Genomic DNA, 24,823 nt, shown 5'->3' on the forward strand with positions numbered 1-24,823 from the left:
TAACTTTGTTTGAAGAAGATTGAAACATTTGCAGCTAGCCTTCCTTCCCTTTGTCTGTTGGTTCCTGGTCACTTTGGTTAATCTTGTAGCAAAAAATATCAGTTAGCTTTTGCCGGGTTGTTGTTGTACTATAATCCGGGATAGTAACGTACGTAGTTGTTTTAGTAAGGGCCTTCACATTACAATGGAAGAAGAGAAATCCCGAGCGCACCTATGTACATATGTTTGTACTCCTATGTATTAAATCAAAATGTTGCTGAATTCTTCCGGCAACAATGTCTGTGATGTGACTTGCTTTTACCCGTGTATGATATGGTTGCTAATGTCAGACGGAACATGAGTATTGCAAGTGCAGTAAAAGAAGGAAAAACATGTTCAGCCTTTCCTTATTTTCGGTTGAAGGTTGTTCAAACGACTCTCAAGAAATAAACAATTTCATCTAAAAGAATAAACAATTTGAAAGAAAAATCATGATTTCACACTCCTAGAGCAAATTAATCTATACCAAACTTCGAGTGAATACATTTCAGAACAGCTGACTGAATATCGTCGGGTCCAAATTGCTTTTTATTCAGAGTTTGAAAAATCTTGAACAAAACAAGAGGGCAAGCTAGAGACCGAATTCGATGTTTGAAAGGTAACTGAGATTACTGTTTTACTGTACGGATAAAGTTTGGTGATGGAGATGAAGATCATCAGAACACCGTAGAAAGCGTCAAAACATTATTGGAACACAAATTGCAACTGGAAATAACAGCGAGTGACTAAAACTCGGATGTTTCTGCAGGCACTTTCTCTGGAACTCATTCATGTCTTCTCTTTTTATATCATCATCAGCGGAGTGCTCCCAAGAAATTCAGGCTGAGGATGAGGCACAGCCCGCACTGCATGGAGATAGGAACAGAAACTCCGTGTCATTGAAATCATGGAGCAAACTGGATAAAGAAAAAATTATACAAAGCGAGTACAAGGTAAGTAACTTACTCATATTGAATCGACCGACTCAGCAACCCATCACCGCGCACACAATCCGGTAGACCCCTTGTGGCTTTGTGGTAAGCAAATTCCACACAGGCGGTTGCCCATCCGGGGTCCATGAATGAAGCTCAACCACTTCTTCATCACTAGAATTGTTTGGAGACCCAATAACAATCAGCCGGTCACCACAAGCTCGGAAACGAATGTCACTGCCCTCTTGCTTAGACCGCACAGGTAATTTCCCAAGAGTGATCCACTTATTGTCCTGCTTATCATACTGCTTCAATTCATCCTCTCTGTAATCAGCGGCATAAAGCTCATTGTTCACAACTGCAAGGAGCACAGGACCTCCCCGGCTTGTCTGGTTGAGCCCCTGAGACATGTTGTCGATGAGCCTCCATGACCGCAGGATCAAGTCATACTCCTCACCGCATGTCAATAGCTCGCGGCTACTGCTATTACCACCAATCACATAGAACTTGCCATCCATGAACGCGCCAGAGCATCCGTACCTAGCCCTATTCATGCTGGGAAGGGGTGTCCAAGTATGTGTCTCTGAGTCATACATCTCTGCGCAGCTCAATACATTAATAAGAGAAGAATCAACGCCTCCCGCGACATACGCCTTTTCACCGACACTCGCTGACCCAAACGAGTACCGCGGGGTGTTCATCGCATCCGCCAGCCCTGTCCATGAATTGGTAAGGATGCTATATCTCAAGGCAACCCTTCCCCAGGACCCAAACACCAGCAGCTCGGTTCCTACAGCGAGCGACTCCCAGATGACGATTTGAGCCGGTGGAATGTTGGGCACTTGGATCCAGCGCCCAGTGGACGGGTCATAAGCTTCCCACTCCGGAGGATTATTACCGCAAGAGAGGTAGAGCCAGTGCTCTGCGACCCCGTTCTTGCGACGCAGGCGGTAGATGTCCCCGTTGCGAACCACGGAATTGAAATCATGGTTGAGGGAGGCGATGGCGCCATATTCCCACCTGGAGAGGCGGTGGAGGCAATAGATGAAGAGGTCACGACCTATCACACCAATGGTATTGCTCCACGAGACCACATCCTGCTGCTCTCCACCCTCCTCTACACCTGAAAAATGTCAACAGTTCATTGTTTTGCTAATTCGTAAAATTTCTACGAGTAATTTATTAGAACTCGTGTTCACTAGAAAGCATACCTGGAGGATGCAGGCGCGAACAAGACTCCGGTGACCTCCATGATATCCTGATTACAACAACCATTTAGACCATGTAGAGTCAAATCAGGTTAAATTGAATAACTGAAGAGTTACTACCTTTTATCATCATCTGATTGTTGTTTCTGTACTGTGCTTTCCTCACAATAGGAACCAGAGTCAACTAATTGCACGCTGATTACAGGATTGCCCCGATGATTAATAACTACGCCAATCCTCGAGACATACTGCAGATCAACAGCTGCACCTCCAAATTTTGCAGAGACTTCTCTAAGGCCTGTCATATGGTCGATGCTGATTAATGCAGTACCATGCCGATATTGTTTCCACAGGTCAGGCACAGAATAAAGTTCAAGTCGTTGGTCCACCAGTGGGGGGATGGCGTCGAAAACGAGCCTGAGCTTCCAGAGATTTGGCATTGCGTCCGCCTCAAATTTTAGCCAAGCTATTCCACTCATGAACCTAAGCTTCAAGTACTTGAGAGCGGTGAATCCAGCAGCCGTGCCAAAGATTATCTTAATACCAGGTGACTTCTCCACATACAACGACAGAGCAGTGAGGCAACGCAACCCTCTAAGAATATCAACATCATTTACTGACAGTCCATCCACTGCAATTTTCAGAATGCATAGGTTGCCATGTTGGATATTCCACAAATGCATATCACAAAATACGACGGGGCTGTGCGGTGAGACCTCAACTCTCTGGACATGGTGCGTAAGTTTATCCAAAACCCACTTAAATCCTGCTTTTGAAGCATCACCATAGCTAACCGAGGATCCGTGAGCCACCAGTTTTATACTTTTCAGGCTGTCATGTCCATACCTTAAATAATCAAGAGCATACATGTTTCTCATCAGATGGCCGGAATCTGAAGAAGGCGGTGTAGAAATGCAAAGATCCTGCAGGTGGTTCGGCCTGCAAAGGCTCAGATCGTCACCGAAAGACCAATCCACAAGATTTGTGTCAGGAGGAAGACTGAGGTGCAACAAGCGTGTCAGATATATAATGTCCCATGGAACATAGGTGCCTCTTGGTGTATCCATAACATCCAGTGTTTCCAAGCACTGCAGCCCTCTCATACGGGTTGGCAATTTTATGCAGACATCACATACAATCTTCAGATATACAAGATGGAACAATTCAGATATCCCAGTGAGGTCTATAGCCAGGTCTTGGTCGCCATTATGATGGCCAGATAGCTGAAGGTTCAGAACACGAACAAGCTTGAACTCTGCAATGCAGGGCATGCACTCTGATAATCCAAAAACTCCAAGTGACCGTACTTGTGACTTTCTGATGTTTGCTGGTATCTTGGCATATTTTGTATCACCAAGTTGGAGAGACAGTCGACGGACCTTATGAGAAACTGTCAAATTATTTCGATTGTGATCTAGCACCACAAGGAAATTCTCTTCGGCAGACTTGTGCGCAACAAGATCATGCACCAGGGCATGAACTGTGCAGGACACCACCTCATTGTTGAAGTTGATAGACACAGGTTGGATGAATCTTCTATCAACAAGTTGATCAAAATACATTCCAGCAACTTCTTCCATATTTTGCCCTTCACTTGCAGCAAGAAACCCTTCAGCCACCCATTGCCTGACCAGGTCATGTTTGAAGATTATGGAGCCCTCTGAATACATGCCAAGTTGGAGCAAGCATGTCTTGAGGTAATGAGGAAGCCTGTGGTAGCTGAGGTTCAGTACTTGTCTCGTTCTTTCTGAAGTTGAATTTGATGACAAACAAGACACTAACGAATCATGTATGTGTGTCAATAAATCCACTGATACAAAAGGCTGGTTTGCTAAAAGACTAGCAATGCTGACGGTTGCTAGCGGTAAACCACCACATATTTCTACAATTTGGCTTGAAACTTGTTTCAATTCGTCAGGACAGTTACTTTCAGAACCAAAAAGCCTGTCAAAGAATAGCTTCCTTGAGTGATCATCATCCAAAGGATTCATCTCAAAAACTTGTTCTGGGTCATCGCTGCAACATGCTAATGCAACATATTCAATCTGTGTAGTTGTTATTATTCTGCTGCCTTGACTACCCTTGGGAAAAAGCTGATTAATAACATCCCATGCTGATGTATCCCACAAATCATCAACAACAACTAGATACCTGCATGTCAAGAATGCACGCATGTCACATTTATGTGTCAGGCTAACAGTAACAACCTGAAGTTATGTATCAACCAGAATTTAACTTGAAGAGTTAAACTAATGGCCATTGAATCGACAGGCTTACTGAAGCTTTTCTAGCTTACTGAATCGAGGTTTTCTAGAATACCGTAAAGCTAGTCTGAAAAACATCCTTTTAGAAACTGACTTATTTTTGTGAAAAACGTAAAGAGCAACCTGTAGGGAAATAATATAATATACAGTGATTCCTGATATAGTACTACTAGTACATACTGATGTGTACAACCTGTAGACAATTCCTGATACACTGATGCATACAACTAGTACATAGTATTTGGATGTGGAAAATAAAGTACCTTTTGCCATGTAGACAATTGCCGATATTTTCAGCAGTAATGCGAAGTTCATCAGAAGCATCTTGGCTTGCTTGGGGCTGCTTCCGCTGTAATTGTGATAGCATGTCGTGGAAAAGCCTCTTCATATCAGGCTTTTTGGACACCCGGACGAAAGCCCGGCAATGAAATTTCCTCCCAATTTTATTGTACAACACTTTGGCAAGCATTGTTTTACCAAGACATCCAAATCCATGAATAGACACCACCTTGAGCTGCTGATCCGCGTCGTTAGCCAGAGAGTTAATAAACTTGCTCATCCGACCATCAATTACTAGGCCGGAACAAGTTTTCTCACAAGGCATTGGCGGCATTGGCATTATAGGCCCAATGGCTGAAAATCTACGTGCCGCCGAGGTGCTACAAGAATGGAGCTGGTACCTCTCGTACCGTCGGATCGCCTCCCGAGCATAGATCCTGAATTCTGACACCTTTTCAACCATCTGCTGGTACAACTTGAGCTTCCTGGGAGCACGAATGACATCAACACGAATGATTTTGGAGATAACATGTCCTGACACATCAGGAGCTGCATATTCAATCTGTTTCTGCCACTTGAGTCTCTTGGGAATCTTAACATGAGTCATCTTGTGGTCAGATTTGTAGCCAAGAGACTCAGGGGGCACAAAGTTGTCAATGCAATCTTGGATGTCATAAGATAACTCCCGTGCTTCTTTCATCCAGCACTTGGCCATCATGGGAGGGTCCTCCACCTCTAACAGATCTTCAAGGTATGCGGCTATTTCTTCAAGATCATCTTTGAGGAGCTGCGACCTATCATTGACCCCCTTGGTCAGCTTGCATCCATGAGGACCTAGCATCATGTCAAGCTTCTTAAGAAGGGGGCTCATGGCGCCAAGAGAAACACTGAAACTGGCATCCATCTCTCTGCCTCTACCTCCCATTGAAACATCTGAAAAGAAACATAGACGAGGAAGAACGATTTAATTTATACAACGAGTGTTGGATGTAATACATAACTACCAGTAAGTGTCACACTCGCATCTATTTTTATTCACATAACTGACATTCAAGCCAAAATATATTGTTTTTGTACTTTGTACTTCACTCATCATATCCACCAACACATTAAAATTGCAGAGAAAACAAATTGCTTATAGACATTTTCTTGTGGACTTTATTGACTCAAAATGAAGCATACCAGATACAAGCACAATGAGCACACACCCGTTGTCTACATGAGTAGGATACACACAATCAACACTATCACACACAAAAATCATGCATGCAAAGAGAAAGTTCATAGAAGACTAAGGCTCTGCGTAGTTTATTCAACCAGTTGTGGTCATGTTTTAATTTTAGTGTTAGTTTTGTCTGGTACTCGATGACTTGAACTTGTTTTCAAATTTAATACAATTATTTGTGTGCATCTTGTGATGCAGAGGCCAGGGTATTACCCTCCCCGGTGTCTGAAGTTCTCCCCACTTTGCTATCTTTTCAGAACCTCATCTCCCACCACTTTAACCTAAATATACCGAAAAAGGCTTTGACCCGCTTTATATATAAAGCAACGATCCACTAGCACCACGATACAAACTCACGCCACCACTGCACACGGCACACACACCCAATGCAAGATACATAGGTGCCGACTACCGTCACACCACCCCAACGGCTACCAAGACACTACATATGTGCGAGGACGAACCACTTGGAGCCAACGGAGACCTCCAATCCTCCGAGGAGAGGTGAGATGGAAAATGACGGAGCAAGGAGTCCAAGATGTGCCTCCTAGAAGGGAACAACCACTGATAGCTGCCACCATCCGATCCCAAGGATCAAGTTTTCATCTGGAGCAACTCGAAGGAGTAAGGACACCGCGACAGAGCTTTTATGAAGGATACAGTGTCCACAAAAGACGCCGCCGTCGGCAAATAAAAGATTCGGCAAGTAATGTACCCCAGAACGCTCACCCCTCCGACGCATCCTAGCTCCTCCAACCACCAGCGAGCACCCACCCGCGTGGCCATGGCCTCTCCCCCGCATCCGAGGCGCAACTTCCACCCGCGAATGCCGTGACTCCCGTCGCCAGGGCCGCCGCCCTGCATCCAGACACCCCCAAGACCGACCAAAGTGACCGGCTATGGGCCAAAGGATGCACCCGACCGAAGAGACCGCATCAGCCCACAAACGGCCAGGGAACGGGGGAGGAGGGGGAGCGGACGCATCCGGGCCGGCACACCCCTGTGCTAGCGACGGGTGGTCCGAGCTCGTCGACACATCCCGTCCCTCTAGCCTGCCTCCCCACCAGACACCTCCTGTATCGCCCCACCTCGGCGGCGAAAGCAACTCCACGCGAGGCCACCAACACACATCCACTCACCGGCAAGGAGAGATCCTAAGGACCACTGCCAATCGCGAAGGAAGCTCACCGAGGATCTCGTCTGTGCTGCCCGCCATCGTCCAGCCACCGCAACTCCTGGATCCCGGCCGACCTACCCACTGGCCAGCCGCTGCTGTGTTGAACCACCACCTGTCGTTGCCACGGCAGGTGCAGAGGCTTGTAGCCCGCGCCGCCCTCGGCCCGTGCCGCTAGGCCTAGATCTGGCCTCGACCCTACCATGCCTGGAGACCAAGGCGCCCCCGCCACCTACACACCACCTCCATCGACAATTCCCGGCAGGACGTTGTGCTGTCGCGCCCGGCGCCGAGCGCGGCACCCAGGCCTGGGTGGGCCGCCTCGCGTCTCGCCACCCGTGTGAGGGGAAGAAGAGCATCCCCCTCCTCCCGTCACCGGCGCCGAACGGGCTTCGCCTAGTCACGCCCCCCTAGCGGTGTTGAGTGAGGGGAGGAGGGTGGAGGGGCTCCTCGTCGGCGGCTAGGGTTATCCTCCCGTGCTCCTGTGGGGGGCGTCGCGGGAGGAAGGGGAGGGGATCCATACTAGTCTAACGTAAACATACTAACACTTCAAATAGACAATGGGCCGAATTTGATAATCACTCCACCCGCCAGTTCCTCTCCACACACGACATTGCTCTACGCATGTCGTGCCCCTACACTGGCCCACAAAACGGCTGCGCTGAACGTATCTTATGAACCCTAAATGACATTGTCCAGAGCCTTCTAATCCACGCCTTCATGCCACTTTCCTTCTACCGTCCATGCCGTCCTCGCCACAACCTCACTCCATTCTTCATGCTCTTCAGTGCTCACCCAGACTACACGAACATGTGCGTGTAAGGGTGCCTATGCTATCCCAACACTACGACCACCACTACTCACAAACTCTTTCCTTGCTCGACACCGTGCATGTTTCTCGACTACTCATCGGACAACAAAGGGTACCGTTAGTACAACCGATCGACCGACAGAGTTCTCATCTCACGTCATGTATTCTTCGACGAAAGCTCCTTCCCCTACCACACCATTGAACCCACAACCCCTGCATCAGCTGATAGTGACGAAATCTATCATTCACCGGGCCCTCGATGCCGTCAGACAACCCCTAGTACCTCACCAGCACCCACGACCACATCCACCTCCAGCGTGCCTTCGACGCCCTTGTGCCAGTCATCTCCAGCACCCACCCCCTTCTGATCACCCACTCCATCTCCCTCTCGGCGCACACCTCCAATCAGCGAAACCTTATCGCCATCTACGTCACCTCCCCCTCCTGCCAAACCCACACAACCCCGAGTGCCTCTTGCTCCCACACAACGCATGGTCACCTGCGGCATCAACGACATCTTCTAGCCATATCCCAAGTACGGGCTCCAGGCTGACGTAATCACCATCTCCCCCATTTCCAAATCAGTGCGCACAGCATTGCGCGATCCGTTTTGGCTAATAGCTATGTCGGAGGAGTATCGGGCGTTGATGGCGAACAAAACCTGGACGCTAGTGTCACGCCCACCTGGTGCCAACATTATCACTTGGAAGTGGCTGTTCCGGCACAAGCTCAAGGCTGATGGATCCCTGGAACGGTACAAAGCTAGGTGGGTGGTGCGCGGCTTCTCGCAATGACCGGGTGTGGACTTTAACCAAACCTTTAGTCCTGTCGTCAAGTGTGCTACCGTTCATGCCATGCTCGCCATTGCCACGCCGCTAGACTGGTCCATCAAATGGACGTGAACAATACCTTTCTCCATGGGCAGCTAGCCGAGCGCGTCTACTGTCAACAACCAGACGTCTTCATCGACCACGACAACCCCGACTATGTCTGCCTTCTCGACAAGTCGCTGTACGACCTCAAGCAGGCTCGGCATGCCTGGTTTGACAGGTCCGCCGCATTCCTATGCACGATCAGCTTTGTGGCAACACGCTCCGATCCGTCGCTGTTCGTGTACTACCATGATGGCTGCCTGGCGTACCTCCTCCAGTACGTCAACGTAATCATACTCACCGCCTTGTCGACCGTCTCCTCCAACACATCGAGCAGCGCCTCCTCGCCGAGTTCTCGATGAAGGACCTTGGTCCTTTACATTACTTCCTCGGCATCAGCGTCACGCGCAGCAGCTCTGGCTTCTTTGTGTTGCAGCGCAAATACGCGAAGGTCCTCTCTGGCTTCTTCGTGTTGCAGCGCAAATACGCGAAGGAGCTCCTGGACCGTGCCAACATGACCGCGTGCAAGACCTCGCTGACGCCCGTGGACACACGTGCCAAGCTATCTGCATCCGATGCCTCACCTATTACCGATTGTTCGAAGTACAGAATCTTGGTCCAGGCGCTCCAATATCTCACCATGACTCGCCTCGATCACACCTACGCCGTCCGGCAAGCGTGCCTCCAGATGCACGACCCGCGGGACCAGCACTTGGCGCTCGTCAAGCGTATACTGCGGTACCTGCGAGGGACGACGACACACGTCCTTGACCTTCATCGCTTGCAAGCACTCGACATCGTCGCCTATTCGGAAGCCGACTGGGCCGGCATCCCCAACACGCGCCGTTCCACCTCCGACTACACCGTCTTCCTGGGCGACACCCTGATCTCTTGGTCCTCGAAGCGCCAAGCCACGGTGTCCAGATCGAGTGCGGAGGCCGAGAACCGTGTTGTCACCGAGTGCCGCTGGCTCCGGCAGCTTCTGGGCGAGCTGTGTGTCGATGTTCCCAAGGCCACGGTCGTGTACTGTAACAACATCTACGGTGTCTACATGGCGGCCAACCCTGTCCATCACCGACGCACCAAGCACATTGAACTCGACATACATTTTGTTTGGGAGAAGGTGGCGCTTGGTGAGCTCCGTGTCCTACACATCCCGACGATGCAACAGTTTGCTGACGTGATGATGAAGGGGTTAACTACAGCTGCATTTGAAGAATTTTGGTCCAGCTCGTGCATCTGGCCGCCGGACGCTTGTTGTTGCCACAGACCTAGCCAGCTCTCTCGCTCACGGACGGAGGTCGAAGAAGACGAAGCTAGAAGAAGCACAGAATTTTTCCGGCCGCACGTACAACCCTTTTTTCACTTGTATTCACCTTGCCAAAGCAACCAGCTTACAAGTCTTTAAGTACCCTCACACAAGCATGCACAGCCGGTTTACCATGCTGGCCACTAAACGCATGATCCACACGACCTGGACGTTCAGCTAACGAGCCCACGAACTAAGGTAACTATATGCACGGTGCTTGATCCCAACGCTTCGGCCACGCACAACGCGCTCCAAAGCGCACACCGCCGGCCGCCCGAAACAGAAGGCTAACCCACCTAGCTAGCTAGCTCGACCGGCTGTAGCACCATGCCATACACACATGCGCACATACGGTACACACACGCACGCCATGCCGCTGCGTCCCGCACGTCCCGCGCGCATCCGACGCGCCCGACCGCACTACACGCCGTGGCTTATTCCAACAACGCTCAAACGGCGGCGGGGTGTCCATAGATATCTGCTGGTTTACCAAGCCCACTCTGTACACGACCTAGCCCCCCCGCCCCCTTCTCTGCGCAGTAGGCGCAAGATCTCCACCTCTGCACGACTGCAGAACGGCTGTACTCTCAAACTGTATATATGGCGTGCTAATGCTTCGGCATGCACTACAGTGCATTGCATTCCTCTCTCGCCCCATCACAAAAACTTACTACCTTTCTACTTTCTTCTCTGTTTTTTGTACTGCCCCTACAGAAGGAAATTTCATGCCTAAGCCGAGCCTACCTGCCGTGCCATCCCACGATGCTTGACGTGAGCTAGGTGTGCGCACTTGCCGCGATCACCATTCCCATGACCAGATCAAAGCTCACCTATTGAGCTAACTAACTAACAGGAGAAATCAGCTCAACCAAGTAATGTACAGGCACATGTCCTGGCCGTTGTAGAAGATAACAGCAGGAGGGTTTAGGCTAACATAATGGAGGGTTGGGTGCATCATTGAATGTAGAAAGAATGATTACATGTAGTAAAAGTAGTACATGAAAAGTTCAGTCTCGGGGTTTTTCTTTTCTTTTTTTAGTAGAGGGATAGGAAGGAAGGAGAGAAAGGAAGTGTCACCTTGGGTTGGATAAAATAGGACAACCCTCTCCTCCTCCTCTTCCTCGATAATGCCATGAGCCAGCATCTTGTTGCGGGGCTCGCTGCACTTTGGGCACGGCACGGAGCCGACCCTCTTACAGGCTTGGCAGACGAAGGCGGGGCTCGGCCTTGGGGCGCCGTCGAGGAGAGGCCGCAGCCCGGCGGCCCGGTGCAGCTGCCTAACATCGTCAGGGCCGCCGACGAGCCGGCCGCCGACGAGGAGCTGCGGGAGCGAGAAGGCGCAGCCCCGAGCCGCAAGCAAGGACTTGAGCTCGCAGCGGTGCGCTTTGCTCCTGGACACGTCGCGCACGTCCACGGCCAGGCCGTAGCCGCGCAGCAGGGCGCACAAGGCGTAGCGGTCGGCGGAGGTGCGCCCTCTGCGGCGCGACGCCGTGTAGAGAACCACCTCCGGCTGCAGCTCATCCGCGCCACGCGGCCGGGACGAGGAGCTGCCGCCGGGGTCATACATGTCCGGTGGCCTCGTCTCCGAAGAGGAGTGTGGCTAGTGTTTGGACGAGAGGAGAGGGGAAGCAGATGGAGACGGGGACAAGTGGTGGTTCATCTCCTTACATTGTCACATCACGTGCATGGCACTGTGGCTTGTGCCTCTACTGTCGTGCCTGCCTTGTTAAATTCCTAGGACGTTGCGCGTCTTTGTCGATTGCCAAGGTTATTATTCTGGCCTCTCCCGCTCACGCTAGCTGTTTAGTTAGTTTTTTGAAAAGATCCCAGCTGGGCGCTCATTGGATTCTTGTCTGCTCTGGATTTGAAAGGGGAGCACTACTGTGCTTCGTTTCAAGTATCTTAATGGAATTCTTATGCAAGATCCTAGCTATATGCGTATTCCTAACCCAATCTTATAGGCTACACTATTGTATGAGTGAGTATAAATGATGGCTATAGATGACATGTCAGTTTCATATAGCCAGCAGCTGGCTAAGTAACCATGCTCTAAATAATTTGTTTGCGACTCTTCGATGATTGGTGTTATTTATTGTTGCGGCGCGCCTCTGATCGCTTGTTAGGTGCCATATCTTTTATTGCCAGTTGCAGCTGCCTGACATCTTTAGGGCCGCCCACGAGTCAGCCGCCCACGAGGAGCTGCGGGAGGGAGAAACCGCAGACCCCAGCCGCAAGCAACGACTTGAGCTCGCAGCGGTGCGTTTTGCTTGTGCACACGTCGCGCTCGTCCATGGGCAGACCGTAGGCCCGCAGCAGGGCGCGCAAGGCATAGAGATCGGCGGAGGTGGGCGGAGGTGCGCATAGAGATCTTTTGTTATGAAGCCGATGCCATGTAGAGAACCACCTCCGGCGGCAGCTCCTCCTTGCCGTGCGGCCAGGACGACGAGCTGCCGCCAGGGTCACCCATGTCCGGTGGCCTGGCCTCATCCAATGAAAGAGTGGCTAGTGTTCCGGCGAGATGAGAGTGGAGGCAGTGATGCCTCTGTCTCTCTCTCCTCTTACACATGCATCGCACTGGCTGTGCCTCTACTGTCGTGCCTACCTGTTCTTTTCTGTTTTGGCTTCTCCTGCCTCGGATGCTATGCCTAGGTGCTCACACTGCTTTGTTTTGTTAATTACCTCGGACTCTCCCGCTCACACTGCATAGTTTCAAACACTGAAATCTGATTGGACAAGCTCATTGGATTCTTATCTGCTCTTGATTTGAAAGAACTGTACTCCGTCTCAGGTATTATATGGAAACTTAAAATACGCGTACGTCCTTTGATTATTACTTTGGAGGAGACTCTTGCGAGTGAACGTCGTGAGGGTCATGCCCCAGGCGCACGCACGCTGGGGGCATGCACATGCAGCATATAGGACAAAATGGTGCGAGCACTCTCATATGTATGCTCTCTCTCACCACATCACGTGACACGCACATGAGGAAAAACAGTAAAGACTAACGAAGGGAGGCAGGCTGAATATGTTGTCCCCTTGTAGCTTGAGTGAGCTGAGATAGTAGGATTTCCAGTTTCTAGGGAGAAATTCATCAAGTCGTGAGACCGTTCACCACTGAGATGTAGTGAGAGTGCAAGTGATGTTGTGAAATTGGTGCGTCTCTCGATGAACCCCTTGATGGCCATCGAGAGATTACTTGAGCTTCTGGTATTGGCGGTAGACTCACACCATATTTTCACCTTTGTCAGATCCTTCATAACAAAAGCTCAGTTGCAACCTAGGGAGGGGAGAAAAATATAAAGGATCAGATACAGCTTGGAGTTCACTAACCTATTACTAAAGCACTGCAAGCATCTTGAGTCTCCAAGTAAGTTCACAGAATGCCTCTCTGTAGTTCATGGTTACTTCTCGACTGCTACAGCGCGTGTTCATAGGTTTTCTAACTCATCTCCCATTTCTCCACCCCATCGATCACAGAGGTGTACTACTTTAATCTGGCAGTGTGGCACGCCGTCGATGCGCCCTGTGTGCCAGCCAATGTGAAACGAAAAATGTTACAGTAGATGCACTAATCAAGTCTGGACCTTTGTCGCCTTTTCTCCGGGTTATCCGCCTCATCGATCCAAGCAGCTGGCGGTGCATTCGTACTTTACTTCAAGTTGGCAGTCTGGCATGCAGTGATGATAAACTTTGCATTTGCATTGAGTCGATCATTCAATAGACTAATGAACTCATATGCCTTTCACACCACATCTACCAAAGTAGTTACATCTGCACAAATTTTCCAATCAAGAGGACTGTGCATTTGCATCGATACTGGCAAGCTTAGAGGACTGTCCATTTGGGGTTTAGAAAAAAAAAACTGCATCCTCGGTCTCCATACATCACCAAACATGATTCCGCCTTGTTCAGGTCTTTTAAGCAAGCATCAGGAAGCACACCATTGTGTCGTGCCTGGACACCTGTTTCTCCAATTGTTAAACTTATCTTTCTCTATACAAAGCTGGGGCAATGCATTTTTTCTCTACAGCTAGCAATCAGAAATGTGATGCGGGTCGACTTTCCATTGACTTGAAACAGATGGTGCTACCGTTGGATCCAATCTATGCGCCACCCTATCCAATCTGAAGGAGGAGTTGTGGAGCAGGAGAAACAGGGGAGCAGGAGGGCAAACGAATGAGGAGAAGGAAAAAGAGGGTGAGGCCGGCGAGCTCAACGGCAACAAGCCAGCCACCTATGAGGGCTTACTGATGCTATACAGACTTAAAGAGTGATGCCAATAAATTATCAAAACTTAATATACACTAAATTACAACAAAATATCTCTATCTCATTTGGTGAATGAACCTTCGTTCTCGAGACAGAGGTTACCTCTTAAGTTGCCAAGAAATTAATTTACACGCCTATCAGTTTTACACCAGGGAAAAAACATTATATGCAGTAGCTAGTGAGATGCATCAAGATCTTATGAGATCAGTCGATCGATCCTTATTTTGAGAAAAAAAATTGCAAAAAATAAGTGACTATGATGACAAAACCTTTATAAACAACTAATGTCATTAAGGAAAAGTTCTCTATCAATGAATAAACATTCAACTTCTATGGCAGTGCACGAATATTTGGCTAATTAAAACTAAAAAACCGCTAGAAACTAAAAATGCATTGGATGTTTCCCTCGAAGTAGGCTTTCGCCCGGCTTTCCATATAAAGCAACAATCACAATTCACAGACAAACAGTACAAAGTAGTGAGGTAGCCTTGAAAGAAAGTAGATCAAAGAAAACCAAACAAACAGAAGTCGCACCGCAAAAAGATGCACAAATGCACAAAAACGACACGTAGACCCTGCGGAACAAGAGCATAGGATGACCTGAACGCACAACCACGGCCTGATCGGCGGCACCTGAGCTCCTCCACGAGAACACTCCTAGGATGGTAGCAGTGCAAAGTGTCGCAGATGTCGAGTCTAATAGACAAACAAGGGTTTTCACCCGGAGCTTAGGCGATAAGAAGAGATCTGTGGCGGTGTCCTTCAGAACGAAAGGGAACCCGAGCATTGCCTTCGCCTACGCCAAAGCGCGAATCTTGCGAAGCACCTAGGTCATCACCACGATTAAGTCTAGCCCATGTGAATCAGATATGGGTGCCGCTACTTCCTCTGTAAGAGAACGACCAAGGGACACCCGCCGCTGGACCCCTTGCCACCTATACTATCCAGAGGCGATGCCACTGATGTCTACTACGCAACCTTCTCCTTGTAGACGTTGTTGGGCCTCCAAGTGCAGAGGTTTGTAGGACACTAGCAAATTTCCCTTAAGTGGATGACCCAAGGTTTATCAATCTGTGGGAGGCGTAGGTTGAAGATGGTCTCTCTGAAACAACCCTGCAACCAAATAACAAAAAGTCTCTTGTGTCCCCAACACACCCAATACAATGGTAAATTGTATAGGTGCACTAGTTCGGCGAAAAGATGGTGATACAAGTGCAATATGGATGGTAGATATAGGTTTTTGTAATCTGAAAATATAAAAACAGCAATGTAACAAGTGGTAAAAGTGAGCGTAAACGGTATTGCAATGCTAGGAAACAAGTCCTAAGGTTCATACTTTCACTAGTGCAAGTTCTCTCAACAATAATAACATAATTGGATCATATAACTATCCCTCAACATGCAACAAAGAGTCACTAATAGCGGAGAACAAACGAAGAGATTATTGTAGGGTATGAAACCACCTCAAAGTTATCCTTTCTGATCGATCTATTCAAGAGTCCGTAGTAAAATAACACGAAGCTATTCTTTCCGTTCAATCTATCATAGAGTTCGTACTGGAATAACACCTTAAGACACAAATCAATCAAAACCCTAATGTCACCTAGATACTCCAATGTCACCTCAAGTATCCGTGGGTATGATTATACGATATGCATCACACAATCTCAGATTCATCTATTCAACCAACACAAAGAACTTCAAAGAGTGCCCCAAAGTTTCTACCGGAGAGTCAAGACGAAAACGTGGGCCAACCGCTATGCATAGGTTCATGGGCGGAACCCGCAAGTTGATCACCAAAACATACATCAAGTGGATCACGTGAATATCCCATTGTCACCACAGATAAGCACGGCAAGACATACATCAAGTGTTCTCAAATCCGATAAGATAACTTTAAAGGGAAAACTCAATCCATTACAAGAGAGTAGAGGGGGAGAAACATCATAAGATCCAACTATAATAGCAAAGCTCGCGATACATCAAGATCGTGCCGAATCAAGAACACGAGAGAGAGAGATCAAACACATAGCTACTGGTACGTACCCTCAGCCCCGAGGGTGAACTACTCCCTCCTCGTCATCGAGAGCGCCGGGATGATGAAGATGGCCACCGGTGAGGGATCCCCCCTCCGGCAGGGTGCCGGAACGGGTCCCGATTGGTTTTTCGTGGCTCTGGAGGTTTGCGGCGGCGGAACTCCCGATCTATTCTGCTCCTCGATGTTTTTAGGGTATATGGACATATATAGGCGAAAGAAGTCGATCAGCGGAGCCACGAGGGGCCCACGAGGGTGGGGGGCGCGCCCAGGGGGTAGGGCGCGCCTCCCTACCTCGTGGCTTCCTCGTTGCTTCCCTTACGTACACTCCAGGTTCCCTGGATTGCTTCCGTTCCAAAAATGACGCTCCCGAATGTTTCATTCCGTTTGGACTCCGTTTGATATTCATTTTCTGCGAAACACTGAAACAAGGGACAAAATAGAAACTGGCACTGGGCTCTGGGTTAATAGGTTAGTCCCAAAAGTAATATAAAAGTGTATAATAAAGCCCATCAAACATCCAAAACAGATAATATAATAGCATGGAACAATATAGAATTATAGATACGTTGGAGACGTATCAAGCATCCCCAAGCTTAATTCCTGCTCGTCCTCGAGTAGGTAAATGATAAAAACAGAATTTTTGATATGGGATGCTACCTAACATAATTCTCAATGTAATTTTCTTTATTGTGGCATGAATGTTCAGATCCATAAAATTCAAGACAAAAGTTTAATATTGACATAAAAACAATAATACTTCAAGCATACCAACAAAGCAATCATGTCCTCTCAAAATAACATGGCCAAAAAAAGCTATCCCTACAAAATCATATAGTCTGGCTATGCTCTATCTTCATCACACAAAATATTTAAATCATGCACAACCCCGGTTTCAGCCAAGCAATTGTTTCATACTTTAGTATTCTCAAACTTTTTCAATCTTCACGCAATACATGAGCGTGAGCCATGGACATAGCACTATAGGTGGAATAGAATGGTGGTTGTGTTGGGTAACGTTGTAATTTAAAAACATTTCCTACGCACACGCAAGATCATGGTGATGCATAGCAACGGGAGGGGAGAGTGTTGTCCACGTATCCTCGTAGACCGAAAGTGGAAGCGTTAGCACAACGCGGTTGATGTAGTCGTACGTCTTCACGATCCGACCGATCAAGTACCGAACGCACGGCACCTCCGAGTTCAGCACACGTTCAACCGGATGACGTCCCTCGAACTCCGATCCAGCCGAGTGTTGAGGGAGAGTTTCGTCAGCACGACGGCGTGGTGACGATGATGATGTTCTACCGACGCAGGGCTTCGCCTAAGCACCGCTACAGTATTATCGAGGTGGACAATGGTGGAGGGGAGCACCGCACACGGCTAAAAGATCAACAGATCAATTGTTGTGTCTTAGGCGTGCCCCCTGCCCCCGTATATAAAGGAGCAAGGGGGGAGAGGCGGCCGGCCAGGAGAGGGGCGCGCCAGGAGGAGTCCTACTCCCACCGGGAGTAGGACTCCCTCCCTTCCTTGTTGGATTAGGAGAAGGGGGAAAGAGGAGGAGGAGAAGAAGGAAAGGGGGGCGCCGCCCCCCTCCTTGTCCAATTCGGACTAGAGGGGGAGGGGGCGCGCGGACTGCCCTGGCCGCCCCTCCTCTTCTCCACTAAGGCCCATGTAGGCCCATTAATCCCCCGGGGGGGTTCCGGTAACCCCCCGGTACTCCGGTATATATCCGATAACCCCCGGAACCATTCCGGTGTCCGAATATAGTCGTCCAATATATCAATCTTCATGTCTCGACCATTTCGAGACTCCTCGTTATGTCCGTGATCACATCCGAGACTCCGAAAAACTTTCGGTACATCAAAACATATAAACTCATAATATTACTGTCATCGAAACTTTAAGCGTGCGGACCCTACGGGTTCGAGAACTATGTAGACATGACCGAGACACGTCTCCGGTCAATAACCAATAGCGGAACCTGGATGCTCATATTGGCTCCCACATATTCTACGAAGATCTTTATCTGTCAGACCGCATAACAACATACGTTGTTCCCTTTACTACTAGGAAAAGGCCTACTAGTGGCGCACCAGTTTTGCCTACTAATGGCGCACTACTGGTGCGCCACTAGCACCACGCCACTAGTATTTTTTACTAATGGCGCACCACACTGGTGCGCCATTAGTATCTGGTATACTAATGGCGCACCAGGCAGTGCGCCATTAGTATAGGCCACGGTGCGCCATTAGTATGCCTCCCAGGGGGCCATATTTACCCATGTGCTTTGCCATACTAATGGCGCACTGCGGGATGATGCGCCATTAGTATCCTTTGGCATACTAATGGCGCACGTTGGAGTGATGCGCCATTAGTATCCTTTGGCATACTAATGGCGCACGTTTGTGTGATGCGCCATTAGTATCCTTTGGCATACTAATGGCGCACGTTGGGGTGATGCGCCATTAGTATGTATATTAGGGATTATTTTTTTTTCTGATATTTGCACCGATTGCAAAATATATTATTGGACAGAATATAAACAGCACCACACAGCAACAACAGATTCATCGAATAGAATAGAAGATTAGTCTCCGAATACAATTCATCGTATTAGTCTCCGAATTCAAAAGACCGAACAAAGATAGAACATTACAAGTCTCGAGACCGCGAGTAGCGAGTTTGTCTTCACATTACAAGTCAATATCGATCATCTAAACTACCATCACATAGAAGAGAGCTGCGGTCATCACGATGAGCATCATCGCGATGAAACTGGTCTTCATCCGGTTCCTCCAACGCTCCCTCCTCTCTCCCGCTAGATAGCGCGCGTATCTAGATTCCGCCTCCGCCCTAGTGGTGTACCCTTTGTAACTGTTACCGCTAAAACGGTGAACCTATCTGCGACACTCCTCCCAGTCGTCGTAGACTCCGGGAACCTTACCCTTGTACACGACATACGACGGCATCTCTATGCACTAGCCAAACAACAGACAATACATAAGCAATATATAAGTATGTAACAAAAGGATCGGAAGAGAAAAGCAAGACATTAATAGCACGATTCATGGTCCTACTAATAAATAGCATCGATTACATCTAAGTTGAACGACTGTCCAAACCAAAGAGACATACAAGTTCATTAAAGTTTAATTACAACATGAGCTAATCAATGTTTCAGAACTACACATAGCATCACTACTTTCGACTCGACTCATGGGACCGGAGCGTGGATGAAGCCGCCGTCTGTCGTGATGGTCATGAAGTCGCGGGCGTTGTCAGCCTGCATTTGTAGCGTTGTGTCTATCTCACTGTTGGATGGTTGAAATTTGAGGTAGAACTGCCCCGAGGTACGAAGGACATCTTGATGGATGATTTCTGCAAACTCCGACTGGATGCGAAAGAATTCTTGTCGGATGTCCGCGTCCTGGATTGCCGCCAAGCTTGCGGCCCAATCTTTGAGATTATTTGGTAGCAGAAGGTGATTATGGTCCCGTACGATCACCTGCATGTGATGGAGGGCGTAGTAGGCATCCTTCTGACCGCCAGGCGGCTGCTTGACGCAGGGGAACGTCGTATTGTGGGTGAACACGTGCTTGCCGTACCTACGAGCTGGCCTCTTAAAGGTGCCTCCAGATGCGGCGTAGCCGTGGAGAGCATCATCAAGAACTTTCTTGATATTTGTGTAGTCTATCTTGGAGTCACGGTCCGGGTCGAAATAGGTGGCCATGGAATATTTCGGGCTTAAGAGGATGAGTGTGCAATGTGTGTCACTGCACAGAACACGGAATGTTAGAAAAAAAAAGAACGATCGAAATCTAAGAAATCATATGTTACGGGGTGGTTAGGGGATGACTTACTCGGGAAAGTAAGGCACGAGGAAGTTATCCTTATCTGGGTTTGCCAGAATGACGCCTTCGAGGTGTGAACTCGCGACTTGCCGGTCCCCAGCGCTGCCCAAGATCTTGGCACGCATGTAGAAGGGGTCGACTACCACAATGTCCGGGGTCTTGTCTCTAATGATCCGCATCTCCATACTCAGCGAAAACAGCCGAACGAAGGTGTAGTGCAGCGGATGAAGGTTAAGCATAGCAAAGATGTCATCAAACCGCAGGACGATCGTACCCCCGACGGCGCTATCCACAAAGCCCTTGCCCTCTGGCACCTTGGCCACGAAAACCGGGTATGCCACATCATTCTCTCTGAGACGCCGCTTCTCCAAAGAAAGAACACTGTCATGCAGACTCCGCATAGCACCGGTTGCAGCATTGAGCATATTTGTCGGTAGCATCGCCCTACCCGCCACATGCACCCTCCTCGAGATATCCTTAGGTGAAGGTGGCCCGTCCTGAGCACGGATCGTACTCGATGCCGGCTGGCTCGCACTGGCGCCCTTGTTAGTCTTTCGTTTCCGTCCCTTCTTCCTGATCTGCTGTAATGGGATCGAGTTCTGCTCACAGACCGCCTTCTTGAGCGTGCTGGGGCTGATAATATTTCGCACCTCAGCTATCTGAGGCTCGGTGAAGGCGGCAGCTAGAGGCGTCTCCTGAGAACTGAACGCCAGACGACGCCTGTTGCAATTGGGTTTCTCCGCCGTACCAGCTAGATCGCGGTCGTCTTTTTCAGGGTTGGGTTCTTGAGAAGGAGGCCCGCAGAACTCGTCATCGTACCCATGTTCGGCAAAGTACTTATCGATGTTGGAAAATGTACCGCCGTCGTTGTCGTCGTCGTCCGGATCCTGTGCCATATGGATGTCCGGATCCTGTGCCATAGGGATGTCCGGCATGTCCGGTAGCGTTGCGGCGTTCTTGCCATGGCTTGGCGCTGGCACGACTGGCGCTGGCACGTTCGGCCAAAGCAGGGGCCAGCTTACGCAGGCGCTGAGGGTCATCACATCATCTTCGTCGGCCCCAGCGGGTCGAATCGGAGGTAACAACTCGTCGCAGCCTGGCAGCACCCGAACCAGTTCAACCCTATACAAGCTGGGTGGCATCGGATTACCGTGGAACACGCGGTTGCCCGGTTGAACGATTCTGCCCTTGGCGACATCGACCAACTCGCCGCCCACGAAGTGCAGGAGAGTGCAAGGAACGTCTGCGGCACCCTGCGAAAACATGTACTGCTTTCAGCCTCCCGCGGAAGGAATGTGAAGCATTTAGAAATTTGGCTTCATTAATTAGAATGCAACCATATGGAGCTAATTACGCGGGGGTGTATTCCTTACCAGAACAAGCTCAAGCGCCCTGGTCTTAGGATCCATGGTAAGCTCCTTTGTTACCGGGTCCTCCTTGTACCGGGCCCTGAAAAAGTTCCTGGTCTGCTTGTCACATAATTTCTCGAAGCGGGGCGGTAGGCCTTGCTCGGCACGCTTCGCGTCCTCCTTGTCCCATATAGGCTCCGCCACTCTGTAACCGCCGGGACCGAGTTGGTGGACCCCTAAGTTCAACTCCCGCATTTCTTTCCCCCACTGACTTGATTCGGAGGTTGCGCTGCTCTCGCACTTGATCTTGAACTCCTTGTAGTCATCTTCGCTCATCAAAGGATATTTCGCCTTGATCTTCTCATAACTATCACCTTTTTCAATCATTGCCTTCACCGTGCTTCTCCATGTAGACAGGGCCGTGCTCATCCTCGTGAGGGTGGCACTGTTCACTTTATTCCCTGAGAGGCGTGTGTTTGCAAACTCAGCAGGGAACTTGTATCGTTCGTGCAGCTTCGTGAAGAGGAGGCTGCGCAAATTCCCTCGGTCCTTATGCCTTAGGTTCTCGGTGTTGATCGAGACGGTGCTCCGGAGAATGCACCCGAGCTGAACCGAGTACCCCTTGACTACTTGTTTGGGCGCCGTTGGATGCCCGTCGGACTTCACTTCAGTAAATTCCTCCTTGACGGTGCCGAGCACGTTCGGGCGCCGGTCCTTCCGTTGCCTCTTCGGTTGGCTGCCATCTGTGCGTGCGCCGCCATCATCAGTGGTGGCATCCTCGGCAGCACCATCAGTGGTGTCATCCCTGACCCCACTAGGGGTTGTGTAGTCAGGATCGGTGTCTTCCGCGGCATCGTCCCGATAGCGGTGAGGTTCTTCCTCCAGCTCCTGGGACAGCTCCCAGAATTGCTTGCCGCCCGAACCGCCGACCTCATCGTTGTGGGCCATGTTTCGCTCTAAATAGGAAAAAAGTTTGGTCAAAAAGTTGGTTATTGTCAAGGAACAAGATCATGGTCTCATCATTTAGGGTTTGTCGACACCGAGAGGCATCCTAAAAGCTAAGCTTTTATCATTTAGGGTTTGTCGACGCCAAGGCACCCTAAAAGCCTAAGCTTTCATCATTTGGGCCTAATCACTTGGCTCTATTGCCACCTATGGTTTAATGCAGCAAGAATAAAGGGGCAATTGATCCTACTTAATTAAGTACTAAGATACCCCGGCCCATGCATTAGTCGCAAGTACCCCATATGTCCTATTTTTTAGCAAAGTCATGCTAAAATTCACGGAAAATTTCAGCATGACCTTTGCTGAAAATAGGACATATGGAGTACCCGAATTTGCCAGAACGGAAGTTAATCGACATTCTGGCAAACTCAAGGGCCTCTCGGGGTACCTGCAAAATCATCACGACACGATGGTCGGAGACAAAACCCAACAAACTAGCACCACAATGTGCCTCTACTTTCATATGGATGAAAAGGCCACAATGTGCCTCTACTAGCACCACAATCTTAGTTAACTTCTGGGGACATCAGAAAGTTAACATCCGCCTGATTATTATGAGGACTTCACTGCCACTGTTTACTCAAACTTAAGTTAGTAATTAAAAATATCAAATAGGATAACCCAGTGACAGGACTGTTGGTTGATGTCACAAAAAAGTTGCTAGTCTCAACATGTTCTACAGTTGTTAAAATTATCTTACTGTATTTAGAACAAACTAACACCATAGAGTCTACTAATTCAGGTAGAAGCCATCATTCATTACAAATTTGAATATATGATATTCCAGAAAATAATCTATCTACAAAATGAGATACATCCCATTTGAACTACCAAAACCGTAACCAACGTTATTACCTAATTATGAAAAAAGTGCAGTGCATATAAATTATTTCATCACTGAGAGGATATAACCAAAAGTTTCCAAGCAATATGATTAAGAAAATGGGATTTAGGCATCCAAATGCCACAAAAGACCAAATCACATTTTTAAACCAAGTTACACAAAGAAAATGCACCTAAGCACCAAGAGGAACTGTTACAACTCCATAAGGTATATCCAAGTCATATGCAAGATTACTTAAAAATTGGAGAGCCATGTCGTTTCTACTGGACCTAAATAGAGCTAGCTGCTGGTGTTGAACAATAAACAACTACACCACACACTAAGACAAGTAACTGAAATGACTCTCTTTGTATTGTAGTAGAAGAAGAAACAAGAGAGAGATGAAAGATAGTAGTATATATAGGTGAGTCAACCTATTATTCTAGGCAGCTGCCTTGCTGGTGATTCGGTGTCGTCGCAACTGGATCCCTCCCACTCAACCTGCGATCTTCTACAAGGAAAAAGTAGCAGCTCAGTCAACCACCATATAATTATACAAGGAAAAAATGTTACTTGGCACAAGTGTAAACGAGAAGCTTGAGGTAGCAGCAGATTGAAGTGATAAAGTGCAAAGGAGAAGCTTGAGCTAGTAAACAATTTCTGAATGTTATAAAGTGGGGAAAGTAAAATAAAATTCATGACTAGTCATGGCAGTAGAAAAGAGATGAGATTTCACAAAACCAGAGCCAAGCATAGTCCAAAATGTCAAATTTTCAGTTAGTTAATTATTACAGTCCTTTGCTAAAAGAGATGATCCGTCCAAGAAATTTAATACTAGATGCATGCAGTCTGTTGAGGATCTTTTAGTGAATGACTAACAACAAGTAGCCGAGCTTGCCCAAGAAAGATTAGATTCAGAAGTGCTGGCTGCTGCTAGTGAATGGAGCTGACAGTTATACAATGTCAATTGACAGTAAGTAGAGTGAGATGATCAAACGTTTGTGCTGAATAGCAGTGGCAGTGTAATGTTAACTAAATACAGTTGGCAGTGTATAGAGTGTTAATTGACAGTGGCTTGTCCTGGATATAACTCATTTTCTAGGTTTACCTTGGGTAGATAGCCCATGAATGCGGAACAGATACTTACATTCATGCCGTGAGATAAACTTATTTTCAGGTATAAACCATGGACACCCGATGATACAGTGCATTTTTCTTCAGTGTATGTCCAGTGCATTTTTCTTCTTCTTTCGTTGAGTAGCATAAATTAGACCTATCATTGTGTAAGATGCAGGAGTCCTTCTTATACTCTGTGGCATTGCCATACTTAGCATAGGTTCAGAAATGGGGACTAAAAACAGTGATTTAATTCTCCAATTCAATTTTCATTTTCAAG

General features: G+C 48.4%; 1 protein-coding gene across 1 annotated transcript; it reads right to left on the bottom strand.

Moving 5' to 3' along the window:
* Window positions 1–546: 546 nt before the first annotated feature.
* LOC109745822 (disease resistance protein RGA5) lies at window positions 547–11,738 on the bottom strand. Its single transcript, XM_020304929.4, has 6 exons — window positions 11,170–11,738; window positions 4,686–5,634; window positions 2,279–4,309; window positions 2,162–2,208; window positions 985–2,073; window positions 547–884 (listed from the first exon to the last, which is right to left on the bottom strand). Exons 1-5 carry the CDS (start codon window positions 11,657–11,659, stop codon window positions 1,004–1,006), a joined length of 4,587 nt encoding a protein of 1,528 aa, XP_020160518.1. The 5' UTR covers window positions 11,660–11,738; the 3' UTR covers window positions 547–884; window positions 985–1,003.
* Window positions 11,739–24,823: the final 13,085 nt, after the last annotated feature.

The sequence above is a fragment of the Aegilops tauschii genome, chromosome 7 (genome assembly GCF_002575655.3).
Source record: "Aegilops tauschii subsp. strangulata cultivar AL8/78 chromosome 7, Aet v6.0, whole genome shotgun sequence".
Lineage (NCBI taxonomy): Eukaryota > Viridiplantae > Streptophyta > Magnoliopsida > Poales > Poaceae > Aegilops > Aegilops tauschii.